This window comes from Staurois parvus, unplaced genomic scaffold (genome assembly GCF_062004578.1).
Source record: "Staurois parvus isolate SC_StPar_1 unplaced genomic scaffold, SC_StPar_1.0 ptg002249l, whole genome shotgun sequence".
NCBI lineage: Eukaryota > Metazoa > Chordata > Amphibia > Anura > Ranidae > Staurois > Staurois parvus.
In genome coordinates, this window is record NW_028320045.1 from 61,581 (window position 1) to 89,500 (window position 27,920).

Here is a 27,920-nt window from a genome sequence, read left to right on the forward strand (position 1 = left end):
CTGAAAACATTTACACTTCCCCACCCTCCACCTTGTTGCAGAAGGCCCGGTCCCATAGTTAAACAGTCCTCAAATTCCGCCGACTTTCATGAAGGAACCAATAAATACCTGACCTGAGTCATCTGGAGGGTTCATCTGTGGAATGGTGGGGGCACTCCGTTCACACCTTCTGTCATCTTTATCACCTCCAGGAAATGTTTTGTGTCCTTATCTCACATTTCTATGACAACCAAATACCGATCAGTACAATCTGCACAGGTTACTGCTGAGGTTCAAAGACTAAAGTCAACTTTCTGTCACACAAACGCCATTGAAGATCAATACTTCCTGGAGCTTGTAAAGCTGAAGTCCAGGCAAAGCGTAAAATACACAGATGAAGGACATATAATGGAGCTGAAGATTTTTATTGGTTTTCAAACGTTCCAACAGACGTGAGCAAGTCGTACATTGGAACATAACATGGGCAGAAAAGAAATATTCAAGGCGAATGTAGGATATGGGAACTTTGCCAGAAGAGAATCGTGTATACAATAGCTTAGCCATCTGTATAAAACCACATCGCCTAAATCGGTATCATAAAGGGGGCCAGTAGGAATGGGGAGTGCAGGAGGATAATGGCCTTGGCAAGGTGAAGAGAGGGAAAGCGGGTGGAGCCCTCTAGAACAGGGGTCGCCAAACTATGGCCCTCCAGCTGTTGAAGTACTACAAGTCCCATCATGCCTCTGGGAGTCTTGCCTGTGGCTGTCAGTCTTGCAAGGGGTCATGGGACTTGCTGTTCCTCAACATCTGGAGGGCCGTAGTTTGGAGACCCCTGCACTAGAGGAATGAGAGGCGAGAGCCTTCATCCGAAAGCCTCAGAGCAATGAAGAAAAGAGGGGGGGGGGGATAGGAAGTGAGGATATACCAAGAAAGGGAGGGGGGACAGGAAGTGAGGATATACCAAGAAAGGGAGGGGGGGACAGGAAGTGAGGATATACCAAGAAAGGGAGGGGGGACAGGAAGTGAGGATATACCCAGAAAGGGAGGGGGGGGGGACAGGAAGTGAGGATATACCAAGAAAGGTAGGGGGGGACAGGAAGTGAGGATATACCAAGAAAGGGAGGGGGGGGGACAGGAAGTGAGGATATACCAAGAAAGGGAGGGGGGGGGACAGGAAGTGAGGATATACCAAGAAAGGGAGGGGGGACAGGAAGTGAGGATATACCCAGAAAGGGAGGGGGGGGACAGGAAGTGAGGATATACCAAGAAAGGTAGGGGGGGACAGGAAGTGAGGATATACCAAGAAAGGTAGGGGGGGGGGACAGGAAGTGAGGATGTACCAAGAAAGGGGGGAAGGCTTAGGACGCTTCATGGAAGTGGGCTTTCCAATTCATCAAATGGAGAGCAAGCAGCGGTCCAGGTTGTGATGGTCATTATAGGATATCCAAGGGTCCGAAATTTTCAAGAATTTTGCATGGGAGTCAGTCAGTATTGAGGTGAGCTTTCCTTGGGTCATGGTTCCCATTATCCCATGTGTTGACCTCAGTGAAGCTAAGGAACGGTTGGCCACAAGCGATTGCAAGAGTATGCCGGGTTGCCAGAAAAACAATCCCCACCAGCTTCCTTTGGGCTAAAGTCATGGAAGGGATTGGCATATAGAGCAGAGCTTCCCTGGGGTTACACACTAAAGAAACACCAGTAAAGTCCAGAAACACAAAGCATTTCAGGCACAACCACCAAATATGAAAAAAAAGTGCCTGGTTCCCGTCGTCCAAGAAAACAAAAGGGAGACGCCAATTGAACGAACTTTACTATCCACATCAGGGTCATGTACCAGTGAGAGAGCAACCTATAGGCATTCCTCTGCGATAATGGAGGTGGTTCACCTGTCAAAGGATTTGTTGGGTTTGATCGACTCTTATGGAGGGCAGATAAGAGGTCTAGGCTCTGGGATCTCTCCATAAAGAGGACCTGTCATGGCCCATGCTATCATGTTCTTCCCTTGTGATAGCAATACAGTTGATAAAAAATAACAGGTAAAGTTTAAAAAAAAAAGAAATGTATAATTTTTTTTTTTTTAACGTGCTCGGATATTCCCGGGATCAACTTTCCCTATAAATGTTATATCCAGTTATATTATATTTGTGTGCACCAAAATTAGAGTGTATTGTCCTAAAAGATTTGCGTTTTAAAAATGGCACTCTTTTCTGACTGTCTTTCACTCGTTTTGCATTTGGCTACGGTCAGTGTCACTACTGGTAGCATGAGGCCATACCTGGACCCTACAGAGGGTGCACAGGCAGTCCAACTCCTCCAGGGTGGTCCATCAATACGTGCCATTGCCAGAAGGTTTGCTGTGTCTCCCAGCACAGTCTCGAGAGCACGGAGGAGGTTCCAGGAGACGAGAGCACGGAGGAGGTTCCAGGAGACGAGAGCACGGAGGAGGTTCCAGGAGACGAGAGCACGGAGGAGGTTCCAGGAGACGAGAGCACGGAGGAGGTTCCAGGAGACAGGCAGTTCCACTAGGAGGGCTGGACAGGGCCGTAGAAGGTCCTTAACCCATCAGCAGGACCCGTATCTGCTCCTTTGTACAAGGAGGAACAGGATGAGCCCTGCCAGAGCTCTACATAATGACCTCCAGCAGGCCACTGGTGTGAATGTCTCTGACCAAACAATCAGAAACAGACTTCATGAGGGTGGCCTGAGGGCTTGACGTCCTCTAGTGGGCCCTGTGCTCACTGCCCGGCACCATAGAGCTGCATTGGCCATTGAACCCCAGAATTGGCAGGTCCACCACTGGCACCCTGTGCTTTTGAGAGCAGGTTCCCCCTGAGCACATGTGACAGACGTGAAAAGGGTCTGGAGAAGCCGTGGTGAACGTTCTGCCTGTAACATGGTTCAGCATGACCTTTGTGGTGGTGGGTCAGTGATGGTCTGGGGAGGCATCTCAATGGAGGGACGCCCAGACCTCTACAGGCTAGTCAATGGCACCCTGACTGCCATTAGGTATGGGGATGAAATCCTTGGACCCATTTTCAGACCCTACGCTGGTGCAGTGGTCCTGGGTTCCTCCTGGTGCAGTGGATCCTGGGTTCCTCCTGGTGAAGTGGGTCCTGGGTTCCTCCTGGTGCAGCGGGTCCTGGGTTCCGGGTGCAGTGGGTCCTGGGTTCCTCCGGGTGCACGACAATGCCCAGCCTCATGTGGGGAGAGTATGCAGGCAGTTCCTGGAGGATGAAGGAATTGATACCATTGACTGGCCCCCACGCTCACCTGACCTAAATCCAATAGAACCCCTCTGGGATGTCATGTTTCGGTCCATCTGACGCCACCAGGTTGCACCTCAGACTGTCCAGGAGCTCAGTGATGTCCTGGTCTTGATCTGGGAGGAAATCCCCCAGGACACCATCCGTGGTCTCATTAGGACCCTCCCCCGACGTTGTCAGGCATGCATACAAGCACGTGGGGGCCACACAGACTACTGAGGACCATTCTGAGTTGCTACAATGACATTTCACCAACATGGACTCTCCTGCTGCATCATTTCTTCACTTTGATTTTCGGGGTGTCTGTGAATTCAGTCCTCTGTAGGGCGATCATTTCCATCCAATGATGGGGCGTCCTTACGTTCCTCACCCATCCCCCGTCCATGTCAGTATAGAGATCCAGCAGGAGATTCCTCCCCATTGAGATCTGATGGGTTCTCAGAGTCTTCCTTCCATTTTTTTTGAGCGTAGTGTGTGTGTGGGTTGTAAATACTTTTCTAGCCCCAAAAAAATAGCAGATTTTTTTTTCTGTAAATGTATGTAATAAATGTCAGACTTGGCCTGGGCAGCGAGTGGTTAATTCAATTACTGTGAAATGTGAGTCAGAACCTGATTGTCCAAGAAGAAGAAGATGGTAGGTGTGAAAATTGTGGAACCGCCTTATTCTAGTTACATAATCCCTTCCATGGTGTCAGTCGGCACAGATATTAATCATCCGAAGGTGTGAACATTGATTTATTACAGGCATTTATATAGAGCTGACAATTTACGCATCCACATCAGTCCCCGCCCCCAAGGGGCGTACAATCTAAGGTCCCTAACACACACCCATATATACACATACTAGGGCCAGTTTAAACTGCAGCCACCAGCATTTGTAGTGTGGGAGGAAACAGGATCACCTGGAGGAAACCCACACAGGCACAGGGAGAACATGCAAACTCCAGGCAGGTGGTGTTATGATTGGGATTCTAACCGATGATACTGGGGTTCCAAAACAGGGATGCTACTATTTGGTGGAGATGCTGAAGCCCCCATCTCTGTCCCGGGACAACTGTTCCCGCTAACAGACCATTTTTGTGTAGATTTCCACACAGTAGACCGGCCTTTCTCAATCCATTCAACACAAAGGAACCCGTGAAATAACTTTCCGGTCTCTGGGAACCCGTGCTAAAAACAACTACGTCTCCAACTCATGATACGTTCATGTGATGGTTGGTGGGAAGAATGCTCCTTACATTGGGGGTCAGTGGGAAGAATGTCCCTTACATTGGGGGTCAGTGGGAAGAATGTCCCTTACATTGGGGATCAGTGGGAAGAATGTCCCTTACATTGGTGGTCAGTGGGAAGAATGTCCTTACATTGGGGGTCAGTGGGAAGAATGTCCCTTACATTGGGGGTCGGTGGGAAGAATGTCTCTTACATTGGTGATCAGGGGGAAGAATGTCCCTTACATTGGGGGTCAGTGGGAAGAATGTCCCTTACATTGGGGGTCAGTGGGAAGAATGTCCCTTACATTGGGGATCAGTGGGAAGAATGTCCCTTACATTGGGGGTCAGTGGGAAGAATGTCCCTTACATTGGGGATCAGTGGGAAGAATGTCCCTTACATTGGTGGTCAGTGGGAAGAATGTCCCTTACATTGGGGGTCAGTGGGAAGAATGTCCCTTACATTGGGGGTCGGTGGGAAGAATGTCTCTTACATTGGTGATCAGGGGGAAGAATGTCCCTTACATTGGGGGTCAGTGGGAAGAATGTCCCTTACATTGGGGGTCAGTGGGAAGAATGTCCCTTACATTGGGGGTCAGTGGGAAGAATGTCCCTTACATTGGGGGTCGGTGGGAAGAATGTCCCTTACATTGGGGGTCGGTGGGAAGAATGTCCCTTACATTGGGGGTCGGTGGGAAGAATGTCCCTTACATTGGGGGTCGGTGGGAAGAATGTCTCTTACATTGGTGATCAGGGGGAAGAATGTCCCTTACATTGGGGGTCAGTGGGAAGAATGTCCCTTACATTGGGGGTCAGTGGGAAGAATGTCCCTCACATTGGGGGTCAGTGGGAAGAATGTCCCTCACATTGGGGGTCAGTGGGAAGAATGTCCCTTACATTGGTGGTCAGTGGGAAGAATGTCCCTTACATTGGGGGTCAGTGGGAAGAATGTCCCTTACATTGGGGGGGTCAGTGGGAAGAGTGGCCCTTACATTGGTGGTCGGTGGGAAGAATGTCCCTTACATTGGGGGTCGGTGGGAAGAATGTCCCTTACATTGGTGGTCGGTGGGAAGAGTGTCCCTTACGTTGGGGGTCGGTGGGAAGAGTGGCCCTTACGTTGGGGGTCGGTGGGAAGAGTGGCCCTTACGTTGGGGGTCGGTGGGAAGAATGTCCCTTACATTGGGGGTCAGTGGGAAGAATGTCCCTTACATTGGTGATCAGTGGGAAGAATGTCCCTTACATTGGGGGTCAGTGGGAAGAATGTCCCTTACGTTGGTGATCAGTGGGAAGAATGTCCCTTACGTTGGGGGTCGGTGGGAAGAATGTCCCTTACATTGGTGATCGGTGGGAAGAATGTCCCTTACATTGGTGGTCGGTGGGAAGAGTGTCCCTTACATTGAGGGTCGGTGGGAAGAATGTCCCTTACGTTGGGGGTCGGTGGGAAGAATGTCCCTTACATTGGGGATCAGTGGGAAGAATGTCCCTTACATTGGGGGTCAGTGGGAAGAATGTCCCTTACATTGGTGATCGGTGGGAAGAATGTCCCTTACATTGGGGGTCAGTGGGAAGAATGTCCCTTACATTGGTGGTCGGGAAGAATTCCCCCCTTACAGATAGCAAAAAAGATCAGTGGTGTCAGTGGGAACTGATCCGAGAGGCAGAAGTTGCTCATTGTTCAAGAAACCCCCAGCAACCTCTGGAGGAACCCTAGGGATCCATGGAACCCTGGCTGAGAAACCCTGCATTAGATGAAAGGAGGAAGACATGGAGGAGGAATGAGGGATGGAGGGATCTGGCTGCCAATGAGGGACACTTGAGAGCTATGTGTGATAATAGACCCGGGGGTGGGGGTGGGGGGGGGGCAGAGGATTTCTAATCGCATTCCCTGCTATGTTATATTTCTCATCATATTTTCATCCTTTGCCTCCAGAACTTCGGTTTGGACTATGATGGTTTCCAGCACATGGTGGGTGATTGTCCCCCCGACTTCCTCCAGCTCGCCTTCAACTGTTGCAATGTGAGTATGGCCCCCCCCCCAATTTCTGCTATTATCACAAAAGTGTCTCTTCCTTTCCATAAAATAACACAAGCTGCACTTTGGCCACATCCTCTTTTTCAATAAACTTTATTCCATAGGGATCTGTGCATCACAAACAACACTGCCCACCAGCGGCTCCTCCTGCAATGCGTTTCGTCTTCCATGACTAAGCCTCTCCTGGGGTGAAATGCGTTGTAGAAGGGAGAACATCTCTGACCCAACCAGTACACCTGTCAGCGGTCCTCTGGGGACACCACACTGCCCTTCACTCTGCAACAACTGCCCTATACCCAGAAATGCATGTATGTGACAGCAGAGGGAGCCAGTGGCTTCCGCTGCTGTGTCTCAGCCAATGAGGAAAGAGAGAGACCCAAGACAGCCGCTGCTCCCGTGCACATCGCTAGATCAAGATCTGGCTTGGGTGAGGATTTGGGGAGCAGCACACAGAAGGTTGTTTACCGTCATGCATTCTAAAAAAAAAACCTTCAGCCTTTAGATCCACTTTGATGTAATTGTGTAATAAAGTGCAAGTTCACCAAACCGCAGCAAAAAGCCAACATTGGAATCGCTACTTCCACACTCTAAAACTTAAAGTGGTTGCAAACCCTTCCATATCCCCAGTGCAGTGACTGGCCTCAGGTGATACAGAGATGAAACAAATCTTACTACAGAAGTTGTACCTGTTTATCTGTGGCATGCTCTTCTCTACAGCCGTTCAAAGTGATGGATTTATACAGCTTGAACAGTCAGAGTTGAGATTACACACTGCCGAGCTCGCTGAGGAGAGCACACACATCAATCACAGGCTGTGTGCTGGAGCTCCCTCCCCTGTCACCATTTATCTCTTGGTGTCAGGAAAACTTGGCAGAAGTGACTCATGCTGATAGCAGAGGAAGGAGGCAGCAGACAGAAATGACACTTAGTGCTCTGAACATAGACCAGTAGAGGGAGATGCTTTGTTCATTTTTCATGCCTGAGGTTTACAGCCACTTGGCCACCGTGTTATAGTCAAATTACAGCTACAGCGTGGTTGTCCAGTTCTAGGAGGGCGTCATATGACTTCCTCCAAAAAATGCACCCTCCCGCACGCCCCTGGCGATCTCTGTGATTTGGTGTGTCCTACGGACACAGCTGATCATGTGATTTGATAAAAGGCCAATCAATTACCATGTGATCAGCTGTGTCCAATGATAGCAGATCACCAGGTAAATGCAGTTGCTGGTTATCGGCTGCACTTTCTTCATGCTGTGCCAGTGTCAGGAAACTACTGCCGATAACCGGCAATTGTCAGAAAACAGATCAGCAATGATCATCGGTGCCCTGATGATCTGTGCCCAGCAGTGCTACCCATCAGTGCCCATCATTGCTGCATCATCAGTGCCGCCTATCAGTGCCCATCATTGCTGCATCATCAGTGCCGCCCATCAGCGCCCATCATTGCTGCATCATCAGTGCCGCCCATCAGTGCCCATCATTGCTGCATCATCAGTGCCGCCCATCAGTGCCCATCATTGCTGCATCATCAGTGCCACCTATCAGTGCTGCCTCATCAACACACATCAGTGTAGGAGAGAAATTACCTGTTTGCAAAATTTTATAATAGGAACAAAGAAGAAAAAAAAATTTTTTCCAAAATGTTTTGCTTTTTTGTTTATAGCGAAAAAACAAAACCCCCAGCGGTGATTAAATACCACCAAAAGAAAGCTCTATTTGTGTGAAAAAAGATGAAAAATGTCATACGGGTACAGTGTTGCATGACCGCGCAATTGTCATTCAAAGTGCGATAGCACTGAAAGCTGAACATTGGCCTGGGCAGGAAGGGGGTGACGGTGCCCGGTGGGCAGGAAGGGGGTGACGGTGCCCGGTGGGCAGGAAGGGGGTGACAGTGCCCGGTGGGCAGGAAGGAGGTAGAAGTGCCCGGTGGGCAGGAAGGAGGTGACGGTGCCCGGTGGGCAGGAAGGGGGTGACGGTGCCCGGTGGGCAGGAAGGGGGTGACGGTGCCCGGTGGGCAGGAAGGGGGTGACGGTGCCCGGTGGGCAGGAAGGGGGTAGAAGTGCCCGGTGGGCAGGAAGGAGGTAGAAGTGCCCGGTGGGCAGGAAGGAGGTGACGGTGCCCGGTGGGCAGGAAGGGGGTGACGGTGCCCGGTGGGCAGGAAGGGGGTAGAAGTGCCCGGTGGGCAGGAAGGGGGTGACGGTGCCCGGTGGGCAGGAAGGGGGTAGAAGTGCCCGGTGGGCAGGAAGGGGGTGACGGTGCCCGGTGGGCAGGAAGGGGGTGACGGTGCCCGGTGGGCAGGAAGGGGGTAGAAGTGCCCGGTAGGCAGGAAGGGGGTGACAGTGCCCGGTGGGCGAGGGGTTAAAGCATAGGCTTTATATACACTGTGGGCTTCAGCTGTGGAGCTCACAGAGAGGCCAACCAGGACACATGTAGGGTTAAGGGCTTCCAGCCCACAAAAGGCAAAAATAAAGCAAACATCCAGTGTAGGACAGATTGCCCCCACAGGGGAGAAGATCACAGTCCTCCTGGCCTGTAAATACACCGCAGGGGTCCCGTGTTACCTCACAGCCTGCTTGTCTCCTTTCTCTGCACCAACACTGATTACCCCGGAGAAGACAAGTTATACCCCCGGTGGGAAGCAAGGTGTGGCCTGACCCCCTCCTCCTGCTACAGACCTCCCACTGCCACCCATTTACCTTATGAACCTCAAAATTCTATGTGGCAGATGTACTCCATCCACAACTGACCGGGGCTGTTTGTTTTTAACCCCTCGCCTACCGGGCCCTGTCACCCCCTTCCTGCCTACCGGGCCCTGTCACCCCCTTCCTGCCTACCGGGCCCTGTCACCCCCTTCCTGCCTACCGGGCCCTGTCACCCCCTTCCTGCCCAGGCCAATGTTCAGCTTTCAACGCTGTCGCACTTTGAATGACAATTCAACACTGTTCCCATATGAAATTTTGATAATTTTTTTTGAGACCGATAGAGCTTTCTTTTGGTGGTATTTAATCACCTCGGGGTTTTTTATTTTTTGCTAAGCAAACCAAAAACAACTGAAAATTTTTAGAAAAAAAAAGTTTTTTCTTAGTTTCTGTTATAAAATTTTGTAAATAAGAGATTTTTCTCCACTGATGTTCACTAATGAGGATGCACTGATGGTCACTGATAGGCGGCACTGGTGAGGAGGCACTGATGGGCATTGACAGGAATCACTGATGGGCACTGAAAGGCAGCACTCATATATGGCACTGACTGGCACTGATAGGTGGCACTGAAAGGCAGCTCAGATGGGCACTGATATGTGGCATTGATGTGCACTGGTAGGCACTGATGTGGCATTGATGGACACTGACAGGTGGCACTGCTGGGGCTACACTGATCATCAGTGCCCTGATCAGTGTAGAAGTCCCCTCTGAGTAATGCCGATTACCGGCTCTCCTCTCCTCTGTCAGCGTGACAGCTCGTGAGGAAAGAAATGCAGATAACCGGCATTTCCTGATTGGACACAGCTGTTCACATGACAGAGCCCACGTCTTTCGCTCTTTTTGTTGATCAGCGATCCGCTGTGTCCCAAGCACACAGTGCACCACCGATCGCAGTGCTGCGCGTCCCCGGGGGCACGCATGCGCGGTCAGAGTGGGAGGACGTCACATGACATCCTCCCAGAACGAGAGAATCTACTTATATGGCGGGTGGGAGGCGGTTAAAGAATACCTACAGCCATATAGACAACTAAATGCGTTCACAGCCTTTGGTGGCCCTCTGCATAGCAGCACAGAGAGGGCAGGGAACGCTGGGAGCCAATCCCACTCCACCACGTGCACATATGCTTACAGGAGGAGGGAGGACAGTTGTATTTTCTTTTCTCCATCATTGTCCAATCAGCAGGTTGTGGGCGGGGTGGCGACACAGCAAGGAGATGGCATATCATGGGAGACCTGGTCTGTCCCGGCGTTGTCCTGCCAGTGATTGGGGTGTCATGACTGTCAGACTATCAGCGGGGAAAATGCTGGGAAGAGATCATACAGTACTTTGTGTCTCCTCCTCAGATGGATCCGAAGCTCCGGCCTTCCTTTGTGGACATCGTGAAGCAGCTGGAGGAGATCTTGAGTCGTCTGAAAAGTGAAGAGGCCGAAAATGAGCGAAGAGCGAACAACCCGGAAATCACCGAAACAAAACCTCTTCCCAAAGGTGGGTTTATTCTTCTGCAGACATCTAGAGGTAAAGAAGTAACTATACCTAACACAGATCCCACCCCTCTTCTAACACCTATTATCGAGCCTGTAAAACGGGGGTTTCCAAACTCAGCTCCCCTCAACAGGTCATGTTTTCAGGATTTCTTTCACTTTGAACAGGTGCTCTAACTCCATGGCAGGCTTGTGGAGAGAGGAGAGAACGTTGACAACGGCTGGAATTCCTAGGTGGTGATGCCACCCATAGACTTACTATAGAGCATCCGTTGTCAGCTCTCCCCTGAAGCCGGCCTCTGGGAGCCAATCACATGACCAGACCCGAGCACCCGGAGAATAGGTAAGTACAAGCATCTTCCTTCTACAGGGTAGTTAGTATAGGTGTTAGAAAGGGGTTGTTTTAAGCTTTGTTTTATCCCAGACTTCCACTTTTTGCACTTGTTCCTGTGAAAATTGGTGCTATGGTTTCTAAGCAGCATTCTCGTTTAGCCCCACCTACTGTCCACTGCTGTCTGACAACACTGGACAAAGGAGACAGGCATGTGATTTCTAAGCAGCATTGTCAAATAGCTAGCCCCACTCAATGTCCACCACTATCTGACAACACTGGACAAAGGAAACAGACATGTGGTTTCTATGCAGTGTTGTCAAATAGCTGGCTCCTCCCACTGTCCACTGCTATCCGACAACACTGGACAAAGGAAACGGACACCTGGTTTCTAAGCAGCATTGTTGGATAGGTAACCGCAATGCTATTTGAGAAGACTGGACAAAGGAGACAGGCATGTGGTTTCTATGCAGCGTTGTCAGCTATCTCCTCCCAATGTCCACTGCTATCTCACAAGACTGAACAAAGGAGACAGGTGTGTTTTTTCTAAGCGTTGATGAATAGCTAGCCCCTCCCACTGTCCACTGCTATCTTAGAACACTGGACAAAGATGGCAGGCATATGGTTTCTATGCAGTGTTGTCAGCTAGCTCCTCCCACTGTGCAATGCTATCCAACAACACTGGAGAAAGAAGACAGGCATGTGCTTTCTAAGCAGCATTGTCGAATAGCTAGCTCCTCCCACTGTCCATTGCTATCTGACAAGACTGGACAAAGGAAACAGGCGTGCGCTTCCTAAGCAGTGTTGTTGGATAGCTAGCCCCTCATAATGTCTACCACTATCTAACAACACTGGACAAAGGAGACAGACATGTGGTTTCTATTCAGCATTGTCAGATAGCTCCTCCCACTGGTATCCAAGAAGACTGGACAAAGGAGACAGGCATGTGGTTTCTATGCAGCATTGTCAGCTCCTCCCACTGGTATTCAACAAGACTGGACAAAGGAGACAGGCATGTGGTTTCTATGCAGCGTTGTCAGATAGCTCCTCCCACTGGTATCCAACAAGACTGGACAAAGGAGACAGGCATGTGGTTTCTATGCAGCTTTGTTGGATAGCTAGCTCCTTGCACTGTCCACCACTATCTGACAACACTGGACAAAGGAAACAGGCTTGTGGTTCCTAAGCAGCGTTAGTGGATAGCTAGCTCCACCCAATGTCCAATGCTATTCGATAAGACTGGACAAAGGAGACAGGCATGTGGTTTCTAAGCAGCATTCTCAAAAAGCTAGTTCCTCCCAATGTCCACTGCTATTTGACAAGACTGGACAAAGACAGACATGTGGTCCCAAAGCAGCGTTGTTGGATAGCCCCTCCCACTGTCCACCACTATCTGACAAGACTGGACAAAGGAGACACGTGTGGTCCCTAAGCAGCATTGTTGGATAGCTAGCCCCACCCAATGTCCGCTCCTCTCCTACAATGCTGGACCAAGGAGACAGACTTGTGACTCAGACCTCACAGAGCCCACACAGTCCCTGCCTCCTCTAAATGCTGCAGAGAGAACATTTACAGCCCTCCTTGCTGTGCAGTCAGTGCCTCCTCCGCTCTGTTTCTGAGCCCCCAACCTCCTACAGCACCATCCTTCACAAAAACACAAACCAACAGCCGCACCCTCCAGCAACTACTACCCTAGTCTCTCTCAGGGGAATGTAGTAGCTGCTGCTGTGTTGTCAGCTTGTGTTTTTGTGAATGACATCTCTGCTCTTGGAGGAAGAAGGCGTGGCATGTAGTGGGGAACACAGGAAATCCCCTTAGGGAGGCTAAAGTGTTAGATATTTCAGGACCTTTCCTTCCCTTCTGACTCACTTTGTTCCTTTTTCAGGTCCCTCTGATAAGAGTCTGGGGGTGAAGCGTCTGATTGCGTTGTCACCAGATGACAAGATCCCCCAAAAGTCTCCACGACCCCGCAGGAGCATCACTCTGTGCCGGAGCCAATCCGACGTCTTCGCCCAGAAACCTAAGCGGAAGATCAACGTCCAGGACCCCTTCTACACCCCCCGGAAGGGTGCCATGCGCAAGGTTAACCCCTTTAATGCCAGGGAGGACTTGAAAGGCGGGAAGATCAAATTCTTCGATATGCCCAGCAAGTCGGTCATCTCTCATGTGTTCGACTTGTACTCGCCCAAGATGGACGGTGAAGCGGGGACCGGAGCGGTGCGGCAGCTCTTCAGCCAGGACACTGTGGATTGCTCGTATGTCCCCAGGAGACGCTGCAGATCGCTTCCGGTATCCCCTGATCTCATAAGAAGAGGCTATCCCCCATCTGCGTCCCTCTCCCCCACCGTGGGGAAATGTGACCCCGCGCAGGTCAGCGGGGAGGTGAGGGTCAGACTCTGTAATGCCAAATATGGTGTATCGGAAATCCCCCCTTACAGACCCCGATGTCCGGCCCCGGACCGCGTCCAAACAAACGTGGAAGACATGGACTGCACAGACGGCTCGGGCGCCTTAGACGACAACCGATGTTCTTCCACCAAAACGGACGGAGAGGACAACTGCAACCAGCTGCTGGTCAGCAACGGAACCCCCACCCAGAATCCCCCGTACCGCCTCCCTGAAGACGGCACCTTGCAGGGGGGGGTCCCCAACAGCGAGGCCATGGAAATAGAGGACGCAGTAAACGAGAATGTGTCCGAGTCTTCGCTCAGCCCCCCGGCCAGGTTTGGGGGTCTCTCGCTGTTGCCGGTAGAGGATGCAGACGGCAGAGACCCCCTGTGTGACTCCGTGTCCAGCTGTCGCATCATGCAGGGGGTGGTAAAAATGTGACCATGTGGGGGGGGGGAACTCTACTGCCTCCTGCAGGTTCTTGAATCGCTTCATTCGACAGTAACATAGAAAAGGATACTTCAGCATGGGAACCTCTCCCCTCCCCCGTTCTGCCTTCTGGGGAAGTCCAGTCATGGCAGAATTTGGGCCACTTACCAGGGTTTGCACTTTATCGTTGGGTTATGCAAACATTCAGCCATTTTGCTGCAAAGCTCCCATCCTGCATCCAGCCTCCATGGTGATTGGTTGACATGAGGGAGGGCGTGTCCACTAAAGGCTGACCTTGGACAGAGCTCCTGTGACACCGCACGCCCCCAGGCCACCCATCGCAGCCACTCAGCTTCCAGCTTTTAGTCATGTGAGCACAGTCTCCGGTTCTCGGGTAGGTTTCTGCACTTGATAATCCTGCCGCTGTCCCCATCCCCCGCCGATGTCCCCAGCCCATCCCCCGCCGATGTCCCCAGCCCATCCCCCGCACCCGCTGCAAATGAGAACAATAAATGAAAGAACAACGCTAAGCACTATATGCGTCTAAAGTGACTCCATATCGTGACCTGTGGGCCCCTCCTCCCCCTATACACATGGCCCCCCTCCCCCTATACACACAGCCCCCTACACCCCCAAGGGGAAATTACTGTTCATACATGTGGTAGAATTTGAAAAATAAGCCGCGCCTCCTCTGCCGTCGGTTGTAGGGGCGGGGCACAGAGCGCACGCCTTCCAATCAGCTTTTGGTATCCGGATTTGGAGGCTGGTCATTTTGCACTCCATATCGTGACCTGTGGGGGCAAAACACCCCCCCATACACACAGCCCCTCCCCCCCCCCATACACACAGCCCCCCACACCCCAAATGGGAAATTACTGTTCACATACACACGGAAGAATTTGAAAAATAAGCTGCGCCTCCTCTTTGCCGTCAGTTGTACGGGTGGGGCACAGAGAGCACGCCTTCCAATCAGCTATTGGGTGTCAGGATTCAGAGGCTGGTCATTTTGCACTCCATATTGTGACCTGCGGGGGCAAACCCCCCCCCAATATACATAGCCCCCACCCATACACATAGCCCCTCCCCCCCCATACACACAGCCCCCCACACCCCCAAGGGGAAATTACTGTTCATACAAATGTAGAATTAGAAAATAAGCCACGCCTCCTCTTTGCCGTCAGTTTTACGGGTGGGGCACAGAGAGCACGCCTTCCAATCAGCTATTGGGTGTCAGGATTCAGAGGCTGGTCATTTTGCACTCCATATTGTGACCTGCGGGGGCAAACCCCCCCCCAATATACATAGCGCCCCCCCCCCCCATACACACAGCCCCCCACACCCCCAAGGGGAAATTACTGTTCATACAAATGTAGAAGAATTAGAAAATAAGCCACGCCTCCTCTTTGCCGTCGGTTGTAGGGGCGGGGCACAGACGGCATGCCTTCCAATCAGCTTTTGGGTGTCCGGATTCGGAGGCTGGTCATTCGCATGGTGCAGGTCAAGCTGTCCGTTGTATTCGGTGCTGACCCGTTTATGGAGTGTCTGTCCTATTCGGATCCGGCCGTGACCCGGAGCAGATTTGTAGCTGTCGGTTTACAGCAGCCGTAGCAGTAAAGGGTGATCGCTGATTGTGGTTTTGATGCTCCGTGTCCTGGAATGCAGAATGTCAGTGTGGAGCCTGATCCCGGCCGTGTGGAACTGCAGATCCCAGCATGCCCTTCCAGCAGAGTTCTATGGCACGCCGGGGCCTGCATGACACCTGTCCGTGTGGAGGACTGAGCATGACTCTCCCCTGACACCAGGGCCTGGGAATGCAGAAAGCCGGGGGGCAGATTTGTGTCCTACTTAAAGGTCAAATCCACCTTTTCGCCCCATAGAGGGTGACGTGACGCATGTGGGCATACCACCTCCCGAAACCCCGCCCTCCTTACCCGGATAGCGGGGGGGCTCGCCTTCCTGTAGAAATTCGGAGCAGTTGCGCATGGCTCTGCCTGTACAGCTGCTTCATCCGGGTCTGGGCTCCGCCCCCATGCCCAGCAGCGCGGTGATGTCACAGAAAGCTGCACTCCAGCTGTACTCCCCCCATCCCCGTAACAAGGTTCTTACATCTGCGCATCGCCCCCGTGACGCACCGATCGCAAGGTGCAATGATCTGCAGGATTCTGTGCAAAAAAAGTACTAAATGCACGATGCTCATTGGCTTAGGAAGTGACCTGGTAAGAATACAGGTCAGGATTTGCAGATTTATTGATGTGAATGGGTCGGGGGGACGGAACCTGCGGGGGTACCTTTTAAAATGGAACTAAACCCTCCTGTCCTTCGCAGCCAAGGAAGCTGCCATCTTGATCTGCAGTTGTCATGGTGCGGTCAGGGCTGCTGTTAGAAACCCACAAGGTCCCATAAAGCCAACGTGACAGGTCCTCAAAAAAAAAAAAAAGTACTACTAGTTTACTATGCTTCAGATTTGAATGAACACAGGGAATGATCAGTACCAATCGCCCATGTGTTCATTCGGGAATGGGAGGGGCTGATTAAATATGACTTCTTTACCCGGGTCCCTCCCCACTCTCCATCCTAAAGGATCCTATTGGGTTGGCAGCTGCCGAGGAAAGAATGGGGGGTATGCCGTCAGCATTGTATGGGTGGGGGCACACAGCCTGAACAGTAGGGGGTAACATATGGACAGGGAGCGTGATGGGTGCAGCGGGGGGACAATTTCTGGAACCGATCCCCCTGTACGGCTTCCTCTGCAGCAGCTGAAAGCCAGTGGGAGGAAGAGGAGAAAAAGCCGGCTTACAGCTGCTGCAGAGGGGGTCGTACAGGGGATCAGTTCCAGTAATTGCCCCCCCCCCACATGCTGTTCACCCTCCCTACCTCCATCTGATTCACCCAGTTGCCTGGACCCTGTACAGGAGGATTGGTGGTATCCCCGCATCCACAGCCCTGAGTGCTGTACGTGTGACCAGTCGTGAGGCCGACCATTTTATGGTTTGACAGTTTGGTTCAGAGCACGAGCAACTGTGGCAGTTAGCATTCCTGGCTTGTCGGGAATGGATCCATTTTTTTAAAAATGTTTTTAAACCATTAAATTGCTGAGTTTAGTTTTTCTTTAAATTAGATAATCTTTTAAACTGACCGACGCATCTTTATTTTACATTCACTTTGAAATTGCGCGGAAAAATAGCGCCGTTATGGACCCCCCCCCCCAAATCTGTTCCCTCCATATTTTATACGGTTACTTTGTTCCCCTCCTTTCGTCCCCCCCCCCCCCCTTTCATTCCTCCCCTTAGTTCCTCTCCTTTATTCCTCCCCTTTGCTCCTCCCCTTCATCCTCATTGGAGGTGATGAAGATGGTGTCGCCATCTGAGGGAAGTGATGTCATCATTCCGTCAGAGGAAGTTCTCTGTAAGAACAATTTTTTTTAGAGCAGGCGTGGGAGGAGCCACATCGTTCTACGTGCTCCACCCCTTTAAAGTATAACTTTTTTATCTCCTTAGTGTTGGATGGAGGGGGAGGGATTAGACCCCCTGCCAGGTTTTTATTGCTGTCTATGTCCCTGTTAGGGAGACACCCCCCTCCCTTTCTCTATTGGTCCTGGTGACCGCTATCATTGAAAGCAAAAGAAAATCCCAAATTTTGGGTTGTCCCCAGAACATGAAATCTTCCATTGGGGACACTAGTTCTGGTGACTGAGGGGGTCCCAACGAATTCCCTTAATGGGTGATTTTCTCACTTCCTGTTTGGGGAGATTTCCCTTCACTTCCTGTCTCACAGCCAATGATGGCAAAAAAAATAAATCTGATGGGTTCTAACCCTTCCTTCCTCCAAAATGGAAGAAAAATATCCTCCCTTATTGTTGGGTCAATGGCCAAGCAGGGCGTTTTGGAAAGTCTGTGCCGTGTGAAGCCGAGAAAATCCAGGCGCTCTGCGACGTAAAGCTCGGGGTGCTTCAGTGCTCCCGGGTGTGGCCAAAGCACCTGCCTGCAGAGCGCCGGACCGTACGAGGAGCACCGGCACACGGCACGGGGTTTGTATATCGTGTCATTGGTGGATAACTATGCGGAAGGACCCCTCTGCCATGTGCCGGCATTCTTTGTATTGCCCTCTGGGGAAACTTACTGAGAAAGTCACATGACCCAAAGTTCTGCCAATGGGCTGCAGGGGATCTCTGATCGCAGAATACGCTTTTATTGCATAAAATACAAACCACCATTCTTCCCGACAACCCAATATCCCGACAACCCAATATCCTTTCTGCTTGTGAGGGCCGGATGTCTCTTTTCACAACTTCCTGGATTCCCAGCATGCTCTGCAGCTTCTCCATTTCTAAGGACTACATCTCCCATGGTCTCTTGCTGATTCCTGTACTGACTCCACCTCCTGTAGCTCCACCCCTCAGAGGGTGGGCTCTGTGAATTCTGTGACACGTTACTCACATGTGTATCCGAATTCCAGGAAGGAAATATGTGGGATCTTCACAAATTTGTGTCGACCTTCAGGATTGGTCCGGAGTGATTGGAGGAGGCGGGGAATCTTTGGATACAATGTGGAGATGATCGGATTTTACGTTCTCACCAGAGATCTGCTATCGCCTGCAGTTTCAGAGTGTTTACATTCCAAGTCGTTCTGCTAGAAGTCGCCCAACAGACGTCATAGTTTGGGGTGCTGAAATATCACATTGTGGTCAGGAGATGATATCTGTCCTGTCCAACCCCGGCGCAGCGCACCAGTGAGAGGAGACGTCACCACGTTCACCTGCTGGGCGTTGGCTTGGCATCGCTCTGCAGGTCATTCGCTCCACACTGTGTTCCTTCACTCCGGGTCTGACTTTGACATCAATCGACTTCATTTGATAGTCATGTCAGTGCGACTTGTAGGACTCTGTGACTTCAGGACCGCAGATCACAAAGTCGTGAAGAAACCACCATTTACAGACTATAGGGAGCAGCTTGTCATGTGATTTGAAACTGTCCAATCGCATGTCAGATACTGAGCCACTGAGAGAGAAATTTTGATTAAATGTGATTTTAATTTATAAAAGTCATTGATAACTTTATTGTAGTTTTTACCAAAAAAAATACAGCAAAAGTTTTGTAGATCAGAAGAGGTATAAATATTCCGGATGTTACCCCATGCTTGCCTTTAGCCGGCCCTTGGGGCACTGTTCCTCCCACTGACACCAATGATGGGGCGCTGTTCCTCCCACTGACACCAATGATGGGGCGCTGTTCCTCCCACTGACACCAATGATGGGGCGCTGTTCCTCCCACTGACACCAATGATGGGGCACTGTTCCTCCCACTGACACCAATGATGGGGCACTGTTCCTCCCACTGACACCAATGATGGGGCGCTGTTCCTCCCACTGACACCAATGATGGGGCGCTGTTCCTCCCACTGACACCAATGATGGGGCGCTGTTCCTCCCACTGACACCAATGATGGGGCACTATTCCTGCCACTGACACCAATGATGGGGCACTATTCCTCCACTGACACCAATGATGGGGCACTATTCCTCCCACTGACACCAATGATGGGGCGCTGTTCCTCCCACTGACACCAGTGATGGGGCACTATTCCTCCACTGACACCAATGATGGGGCGCTATTCCTCCCACTGACACCAATGATGGGGCGCTATTCCTTCCACTGACACCAATGATGGGGCGCTGTTCCTCCCACTGACACCAATGATGGGGCGCTGTTCCTCCCACTGACACCAATGATGGGGCACTATTCCTCCCACTGACACCAATGATGGGGCACTATTCCTCCTCTGACACCAATGATTGGGCGCTATTCCCCCCACTGACACCAACGATGGGGCGCTATTCCACCCCCCGAAACCAACGATGGGGCGCTATTCCACCCCCCGAAACCAACAATGGGGCGCTATTCCTCCCACTGACACCAACGATGGGGCGCTATTCCTCCCACTGACACCAACGATGGGGCGCTATTCCACTGACACCAACGATGGGGCGCTATTTCTCCCACTGACACCAACGATGGGGCGCTATTTCTCCCACTGACACCAACGATGGGGCGCTATTCCACTGACACCAACGATGGGGCGCTATTCCTCCCCCCGAAACCAACCACGGGGCGCTATTCCTCCCACCGACACCAACCACGGGGTGCTATTCCTCCCACCGACACCAACGATGGGGTGCTATTCCTCCAATTAACACCAGAGATGGGGAATTTAATTCTTCCAATGACACCAATGATATAATGGTTTTTGGGTTTTTTTTCCCCCTCCCACTGACCACCCAGCCTATAGCATTGTTCACTCCCACTGAGGCCGGGCCATTTTCTACTCCCACTGGCCACAGTCCGCCCCCCCCCTAGAGTTTGAAGAAAGTGTTAGAGCTCCACCTATAGACACAATGAGGTATTACAGTTGTTAGAGCTCCACCTATAGACACAATGAGGTATTGCAGTTGTTAGAGCTCCACCTATAGACACAATGAGGTATTGCAGTTGTTAGAGCTCCACCTATAGACACAATGAGGTATTACAGTTGTTAGAACTCCACCTATAGACACAATGAGGTATTACAGTTGTGTTAGAGCTCCACCTATAGACACAATGAGGTATTACAGTTGTGTTAGAGCTCCACCTATAGACACAATGAGGTATTACAGTTGTTAGAGCTCCACCTATAGACACAATGAGGTATTACAGTTGTGTTAGAGCTCCACCTATAGACACAATGAGGTATTACAGTTGTTAGAGCTCCACCTATAGACACAATGAGGTATTACAGTTGTGTTAGAGCTCCACCTATAGACACAATGAGGTATTACAGTTGTGTTAGAGCTCCACCTATAGACACAATGAGGTATTACAGTTGTGCTAGAGCTCCACCTATAGTCACAATGAGGTATTGCAGTTGCTAGAGCTCCACCTATAGACACAATGAGGTATTACAGTTGTGCTAGAGCTCCACCTATAGACACAATGAGGTATTGCAGTTGTTAGAGCTCCACCTATAGACACAATGAGGTATTACAGTTGTTAGAGCTCCACCTATAGACACAATGAGGTATTAGTTGTGTTAGAGCTCCACCTATAGACACAATGAGGTATTGCAGTTGTTAGAGCTCCACCTATAGACACAATGAGGTATTAGACCTCATGCACACTGCTGCTGTTAAATGTGTTTATGAGCTTTTGGTGTTTTTTTTTTTTGCCAAAACCCCTGAACCCAACTCAGTAAAAGCCTACGTCTGGAGGGAGACGTGGGCTCAGTAAAAGCCTACGTCTGGAGGGAGACGTGGGCTCAGTAAAAGCCTACGTCTGGAGGGAGACGTGGGCTCAGTAAAAGCCTACGTCTGGAGGGAGACGTGGGCTCAGTAAAAGCCTACGTCTGGAGGGAGACGTGGGCTCAGTAAAAGCCTACGTATGGAGGGAGACGTGGGCTCAGTAAAAGCCTACGTATGGAGGGAGACGTGGGCTCAGTAAAAGCCTACGTACGGAGGGAGACGTGGGCTCAGTAAAAGCCTACGTACGGAGGGAGACGTGGGCTCAGTAAAAGCCTACGTACGGAGGGAGACATGGGCTTTTGCTGAGTTTAGCGGCAGCAGAATTAAGGGCGGTTAAACGTCTCTCTCCTAAGTGCAGAAGCCTGGCATTCAAGAGAGGAACATTTTGGCCCAAAATCGGCAAACAGGTGTGTAAGTGCGCCTAAGCGCTAGCCATGTGGGCGTGTATTCATTTCAGTGGCAAAACTCTGACCAATGAAATGAATGAACGTCCAACTGCTAAGCACAATATCGCATTTACAGGCGGTTTTTGCTGCATTTTCTGCTGCCATCTTCAAGCTGTAGCCATACAGTTGTGTTAGAGCGCCACCTATCGACACCATGAGGAATTGTCCGCACTCCTTTATTCCCCCACCCCCACACTCTTCCCTTGTGTTCACAACTTTGACCTGGAGAATCATTCACCCAGTGCAGTCAAAATGGCGGCTCTGTTGGCGCCGTTGGTCTTTGGTGGAAGTTTGTGGTTTAACGCTCATTGGTGCTGTAATCTGGTTCCTGTTTTGATATCATTCACACAGAAGATACAGGGAGGGGTCATGTAGGAAGGTAGTAGAGCCTGCAGCCGTCCATCCATCCATCCACTATAGACCACGGGTGTCAAACTGGCGGCCCTCCAGCTGTTGCTGAACTACAAGTCCCATGAGGCATTGCAAGATTCACCGTTACAAGCGTGACTCCCAAAGGCGGGAATGATGGGACTTGTAGTTTCACAACAGCTGGAGGGCCCCCAGTTTGACACCCCTGGCCTAGCATTTAATAGGTCTCTACCACGGGTGTCAAAGTGGTGGCCCTCCAGCTGTTGTGAAACTACAAGTCCCATCATGCCTCTGCCTGTGGGAGTCACGCTTGTAACTGGTCAGTATTTGGATTGCTCTTTATAAAGCATTTGACAGGTGCTGATGAGGTATATCGCCTCCTCGCAGCCTGCTTTAATCCTGGACTAGGGTGCGGTAACCAACGGCAACGGGGCCCTCGCTGAGCAGCACCATTCACTTGGATGGGTCAGGGGCGAAGGGTGGAGTATAATACCTGGCATGGTTGTGAAGCATTGCGGCCATCACATGTACACCCCTAGCCACGGCCTCAGTTACTAAAGGGAGGATATAGCAGTTGGTGGGCAGTAAAAGCGCAGCTCATCAATGGGGTTTTACAGCCTCAACCCCCTCCCCCGTCAACCTGTTCCCAGATACCGGCCATGTGGATGAGGGGATTGTTCATGCAGCTGACTGAAGCCGGGATTGTATGAACACAGCCGCAGGTCCCAGTGTGGGGGAGTGGCCCCAAATGTATTTTGTCAGTATTCAGGGGCCCTACACCTGTCAGACAGGAGCCTGTGGCTGTCTTCATACAGCTGATGCAGCCCCAAAGTGGAACGCAGGCTGCCTGCACACAGCTTCAGCCAAACCCCGGAGTCACAGACCACAGCGCCCAAGGCCTCGACCCCCCCCACACACACACACACCACAGCGCCTATGTGAATGAGCCCCAATGCCTCGACCCCCCCCCCCCACACACACACACACACACCACAGCACCCAAGGCCTCGACCCCCCCCCCCCCCCACAGCTTCAGCCAAACCCCGGAGTCACAGACCACAGCGCCCAAGGCCTCGACCCCCCCCCCCCACACACACACACACACACACCACAGCGCCCATGTGAATGAGCCCCAATGCCTCGACCCCCCCCCCACACAGACCACAGCGCCCATGTGAATGAGCCCCAATGCCTCGACCCCCCCCCCCACACACACACACACACACCACAGCGCCCATGTGAATGAGCCCCAATGCCTCGACCTCCCCCCCCCCCACACAGACCACAGCGCCCATGTGAATGAGCCCCAATGCCTCGACCCCCCCCCCCCCACACACACACACACACACACCACAGCGCCCATGTGAAAGCCCCAATGCCTCGACCCCCCCACACAGACCACAGCGCCCATGTGAATGAGCCCCAATGCCTCGACCCCCCCCCCCCCACACACACACACACCACAGCGCCCATGTGAAAGCCCCAATGCCTCGACCCCCCCACACAGACCACAGCGCCCATGTGAATGAGCCCCAATGCCTCGACCCCCCCACACAGACCACAGCGCCCATGTGAATGAGCCCCAATGCCTCGACCCCCCCCCCACACACAGACCACAGCGCCCATGTGAATGAGCCCCAATGCCTCGACCCCCCCCCCCCCACACACACACACACCTTTATTAACGCAATACGGTTTTATCTGACAGATTCAGCGGGAAGTTTCTCGTGTTTTGTGTCCATTAATCATCATTTTAGTGTATTTTTAAAATATACTTTGACGTATTTGGAGGGGTGAGGGGGGGGGCTGTGATTTCTAACAGCAGGCGTGTGTATGTATATATATAATGTGTGTATACACGCACACACACACACGCACACTTTGGGGTGTACCCTTTAAGCAGCTGTGCCCACCAATGTCGGAGCCCTTGAACCCAGAAGCAGAGCTCTGCCCAGGATTGGACGAGGAGAACTCAAATTCCTGCTTTGCAAGTTTTTGCACCCCCCCCCCTCCTCCTCCCAGGAATGAGACGCCCATGATTGGAATCGCTGTGATTGGCTGTTCATTCGATCGGGAGCCTGTCCTGCCACCTCCCCGTCCTCCGTGTGGCTGGGAGCTGCTGGTAACAGTGTGGTCAATGTGCCTGGGGGGGGGCGCACTCCCTGCACAGACCAGGTATGCCTATAGGTTGCAGCACAGAATCCGGCCCACCTGTGAGCTGCCCCATCTATACAAACCGCCATCCGGCAGGGCAGAGGACGCGGGATATAACAAATCAGTTGTAGCCGTCCGCCTCGTTCCGGTTCCGCCCCCTGCGTTCCGGGCTCCTGTACACTGCGTTCTGGGTTCCTGTACACTGCGTTCCGGGCTCCTGTACACTGCGTTCCGGGCTCCTGTACACTGCGTTCCGGGCTCCTGTACACTGCGGCTGCTGAACTGATGTTTAGGTGCTGTTGTGCGTTTTTTTTGCAGTGGCCCCTGACCTCTCCTTTAGGAGGGGGTTACATCCTTTTTCAGGATTTTGCACCCATGTCCCCATCAAGGTGAGATTGCCTGCATTTCCTGTCCCAGTGACACCCTGACAAACATAGCAGGAAAAAAAAATATAGTTTTGCTTGGCTAGGCTACTTTGGTAATCAAACTCCTGGAAAATGAATGTCGACTTCTGTAGTTTGTTCTGTTCCAATCTTTATGGCAATGTAGTGCTAAAAGGAGGACCCGGTCGGGGCCACTCCTGACATAAAGATGCACTCTATAGTGATCATCCTCACTACATAGAGAATTGCTGACCTAGCACAAGCATGCAGCCAGTGAAATCCTAACCTTGATACTAATTTACATGGTAGGAAGACTTGAACCCCGGCCTGTCGGGTCCAAAGTTTGTATGTTGGATGCTTGCCCCGCCCCGCCCCGCCTGTGACTGGATAGAGAAAGGAAAAGAACGTGACTAACAAGCGCATCTCCCTGTCCTTCCTGCCATCACCCTGCCGCTTGCACTGCAACAGGTCCTTGTGCTGCTTCTCCTCCCTGTCTGAGCTCTGCTGTACAGGGACTGAGGCTGGGACTGGTTCACATTTAGGTACTTACAGAGCTAGATTTATTTACCCCCTCCCGGGGGGGGGGGGGCAGGTACATGATGGTGCACTTGGTCGTGTTCTGATCCCTGCGTAGGTGAGAGCGCACTCAGTCCTGCCGCCGATAGTTGACCACATTGCTCATAAATAGGGATGAGTTCCCCATCAATTGGGCTTCAGCCCAGGGAGGAGCTCCCTGCAGGCACACCATCAATTGGGCTTCAGCCCAGGGAGAAGATCCCCATCAATTGGGCGTCAGCCCAGGGAGAAGATCCCCATCAATTGGGCGTCAGCCCAGGGAGAAGATCCCCATCAATTGGGCTTCAGCCCAGGGAGAAGATCCACATCAATTGGGCGTCAGCCCAGGGAGGAGCTCCCCATCAATTGGGCGTCAGCCCAGGGAGGAGCTCCCCATCAATTGGGCGTCAGCCCAGGGAGCAGATCCCCATCAATTGGGCGTCAGCCTAGGGAGAAGCTGACAGCCAGCAGAAACCCAGAAAGCAGAGTGATTTTTTTTTTTTTGCACAATGCAATGGATCAGAACAAGACCAAGTGCTACACTGATACCCGGGGGGGGGGGGGGGGGCCCTTAAGAAAGATTTTTAGGTAGCGGTGACACTTCTTTAACCCTCTCCAGCCAGTGGTAGTGTGTAACTTAGCTTCCTGGTCATGTCATGTCTGTGATTGGCTGTCGCAGTGATCACAATCCCATCCTACCGTCCTGCCCATTGCTCCTAGAACCCCGACACAGACCGTAGGCACATCGGTACCAGCTCAGCATTCGCACTGCTCATGTGTGAACAGCCGGTATTAAGGGGTTAATCTCTGCAACAACCTAGTCGCATTGCGATGTTCTGGTCCGGTATGGAATCGGGTTCCGGTAACAAATGATACGACTACCGAACTCTTCGTATAAGCTATTCTGATGTCTCCGCCCTCGTCCGGCGATGTCTCCGCCCTAATCCGGCAATGTCTCCGCCCTCGTGCAGCGATGTCTCCGCCCTCGTCCGGCGATGTCTCCGCCCTCGTGCAGCGATCCCCCGCACCGCTCTTCGAATCTTCTAGATAACGACACTTGAATTTGTTTCCGCTTTGCACTTCTGGCCGATTATTCGCTGTCCACACATTTCTATGCAAAGACTTTGGTGTTCCGGCGGTCGGGCCGGGCGGTCCGCGTCTTCATATTGATGGTCTCTTTTTATTAAAGTCTTAATACGGGACGATTTTTTTTTTTTCCTGTAATGATCACTTCGGGATACTAACACTGCCAGCGGACTCGATTCCTCGGCTCGGATCCGTCTTCTGATCTCCTCTGTATATTTATGAATGGATGAGAGGCGCTGCTGCTCCACCAATGTGTATATTTGATCTCAGAAGAACCAAAGAAATGGATTCGTCTTTTTACTTCGTATTGTTTTGTAGTCTCATTTATCTCTCGGATGGAACTGTCGCAGTGCTGCTTGTATCCTTCTTCTTTCCAATATAAATAGTATTTTGTCTCACGGTGTCTGATGGTTATTTCTGTGTCAGTTATTATTATACAGGATTTATATGGCGGCAGAAGGTGTGCTCAGCGCTGTACATTATAGTGGGGGCAGGACATGCGACAATACAGTAACAATACAATACACGAGGGGTGTGAGGGCCCTGATCCTGGGAGCTTACAATCTAGGAGGGAGGGGATAGAGGTACAGGAGGAAGTGGCTGTGGGGGATGGAGTGGTGGGAGGAGTGGAGGAGATCGGCTGTTAGGTGAGGGTGGGGTAGGCTTCCCTGAAGAGATGGCTTTTCAGGGTGCGTCTGAAGGTGAGGAGAGTAGGTGACAGTCTGATGGATTGGGGTAGAGAGTTCCAGAGGATGGGGGAAGTCCTAGAGAAATCCTGCAGTCGGGCGTGGGAGGAGGAGACCAGGGAACTAGGTCTTGTGTGGAGCGAAGATTACGCATTGGGTGGTATTTGGGTATCAGGTCGGTGAGGTAGTTTGGGGCGGAGTTATGAATGGCTTTGTATGTCAGTGTTAGTTATTTGTGTTAATTTCTGCTGAAACCTTCCGCCGCCATTATACCCCACACTGCGCCGTTCACGCCACCGCAACTCGCCGATTTGAAGTCGCATAACAGGTCGCATCCCATTACCGGCAGTGGCCCCATTCTAATTGGTGCGACTTTCCAAAAAGGTTCATGAAATGTTTTTGTGCGACTTCATTGTGACTTGCAAATTGGTAACGAAGTGGCAACAAGACGCAATGACGTCGCACAGAATAGGGAATGCAAAATAAAAGCCGCATTAAAGAGAACCTCTAAATCCAGATCCATTTTATTACATTTTGTTCTGTGAAGGAACACGTTCCCCGACCCTCGGTCCCGGCTGTACTCACCTCCAGCGCTGCCAAGCTGCCTTCTTCTCTGTAAGCACTTCCAGGAGAGACCAGATCGAATCTGATTGGGCAGCGGCACGCCTGAACTGCTGATGGAGAATAGCGAGGATTTCAAATTACGACTGCTGGGTCAGGTGTGGGGGGGTGGGGACAGATCATCTAAATCAACCTTTCTACCTCAAAGGAACCCTTGCTATAGGTTCCAGGACTTGGGGAACCCCTAAGATTAGTCCATTGGTGGTCACTAGGAAAGTGCCTCTGACATTGGTGGAGGTAAGTGCGAAGAATGCCCCTCCCCCCCTACAGTCATACCTAAGGCTCTGCCAAATGATGGGCCTAGAACTATGGGAGGTTGGTTAGCTCGAGCCCCTACCCAGTCCTGGAGGAACCCGAGGATTCCATGGAACCCTGGTTGACAGTGGCTGCCTTAGAGGAACCCTTAAAATAATTTTCAGGTCTCAGGAAACTCCTGATAAAGTCAATTAATTGGGGTAATTTGGGAAATGCCCCATACATGGATGGTCACCGGTAAGAATGCCCCCCCTTACAGTCATACCTATGGCTCTGCCAAA

The 27,920-nt window shown here is 51.6% G+C and overlaps 1 protein-coding gene across 1 annotated transcript in view; it reads left to right on the plus strand.

Annotated features, from left to right (window-relative positions):
* LOC149431461 (dual specificity testis-specific protein kinase 2-like) overlaps window positions 1–26,475 on the plus strand; it is a 69,791-nt gene extending 43,316 nt beyond the window's left edge. Inside the window, exons 7-9 of the mRNA XM_089665585.1 lie at window positions 6,381–6,467; window positions 10,529–10,670; window positions 12,883–26,475. Of these exons, the coding sequence (XP_089521711.1) occupies window positions 6,381–6,467; window positions 10,529–10,670; window positions 12,883–13,826 (1,173 nt within the window). The 3' untranslated portion in view covers window positions 13,827–26,475. The remainder of the gene's footprint in view (window positions 1–6,380; window positions 6,468–10,528; window positions 10,671–12,882) is intronic.
* Window positions 26,476–27,920: the final 1,445 nt, after the last annotated feature.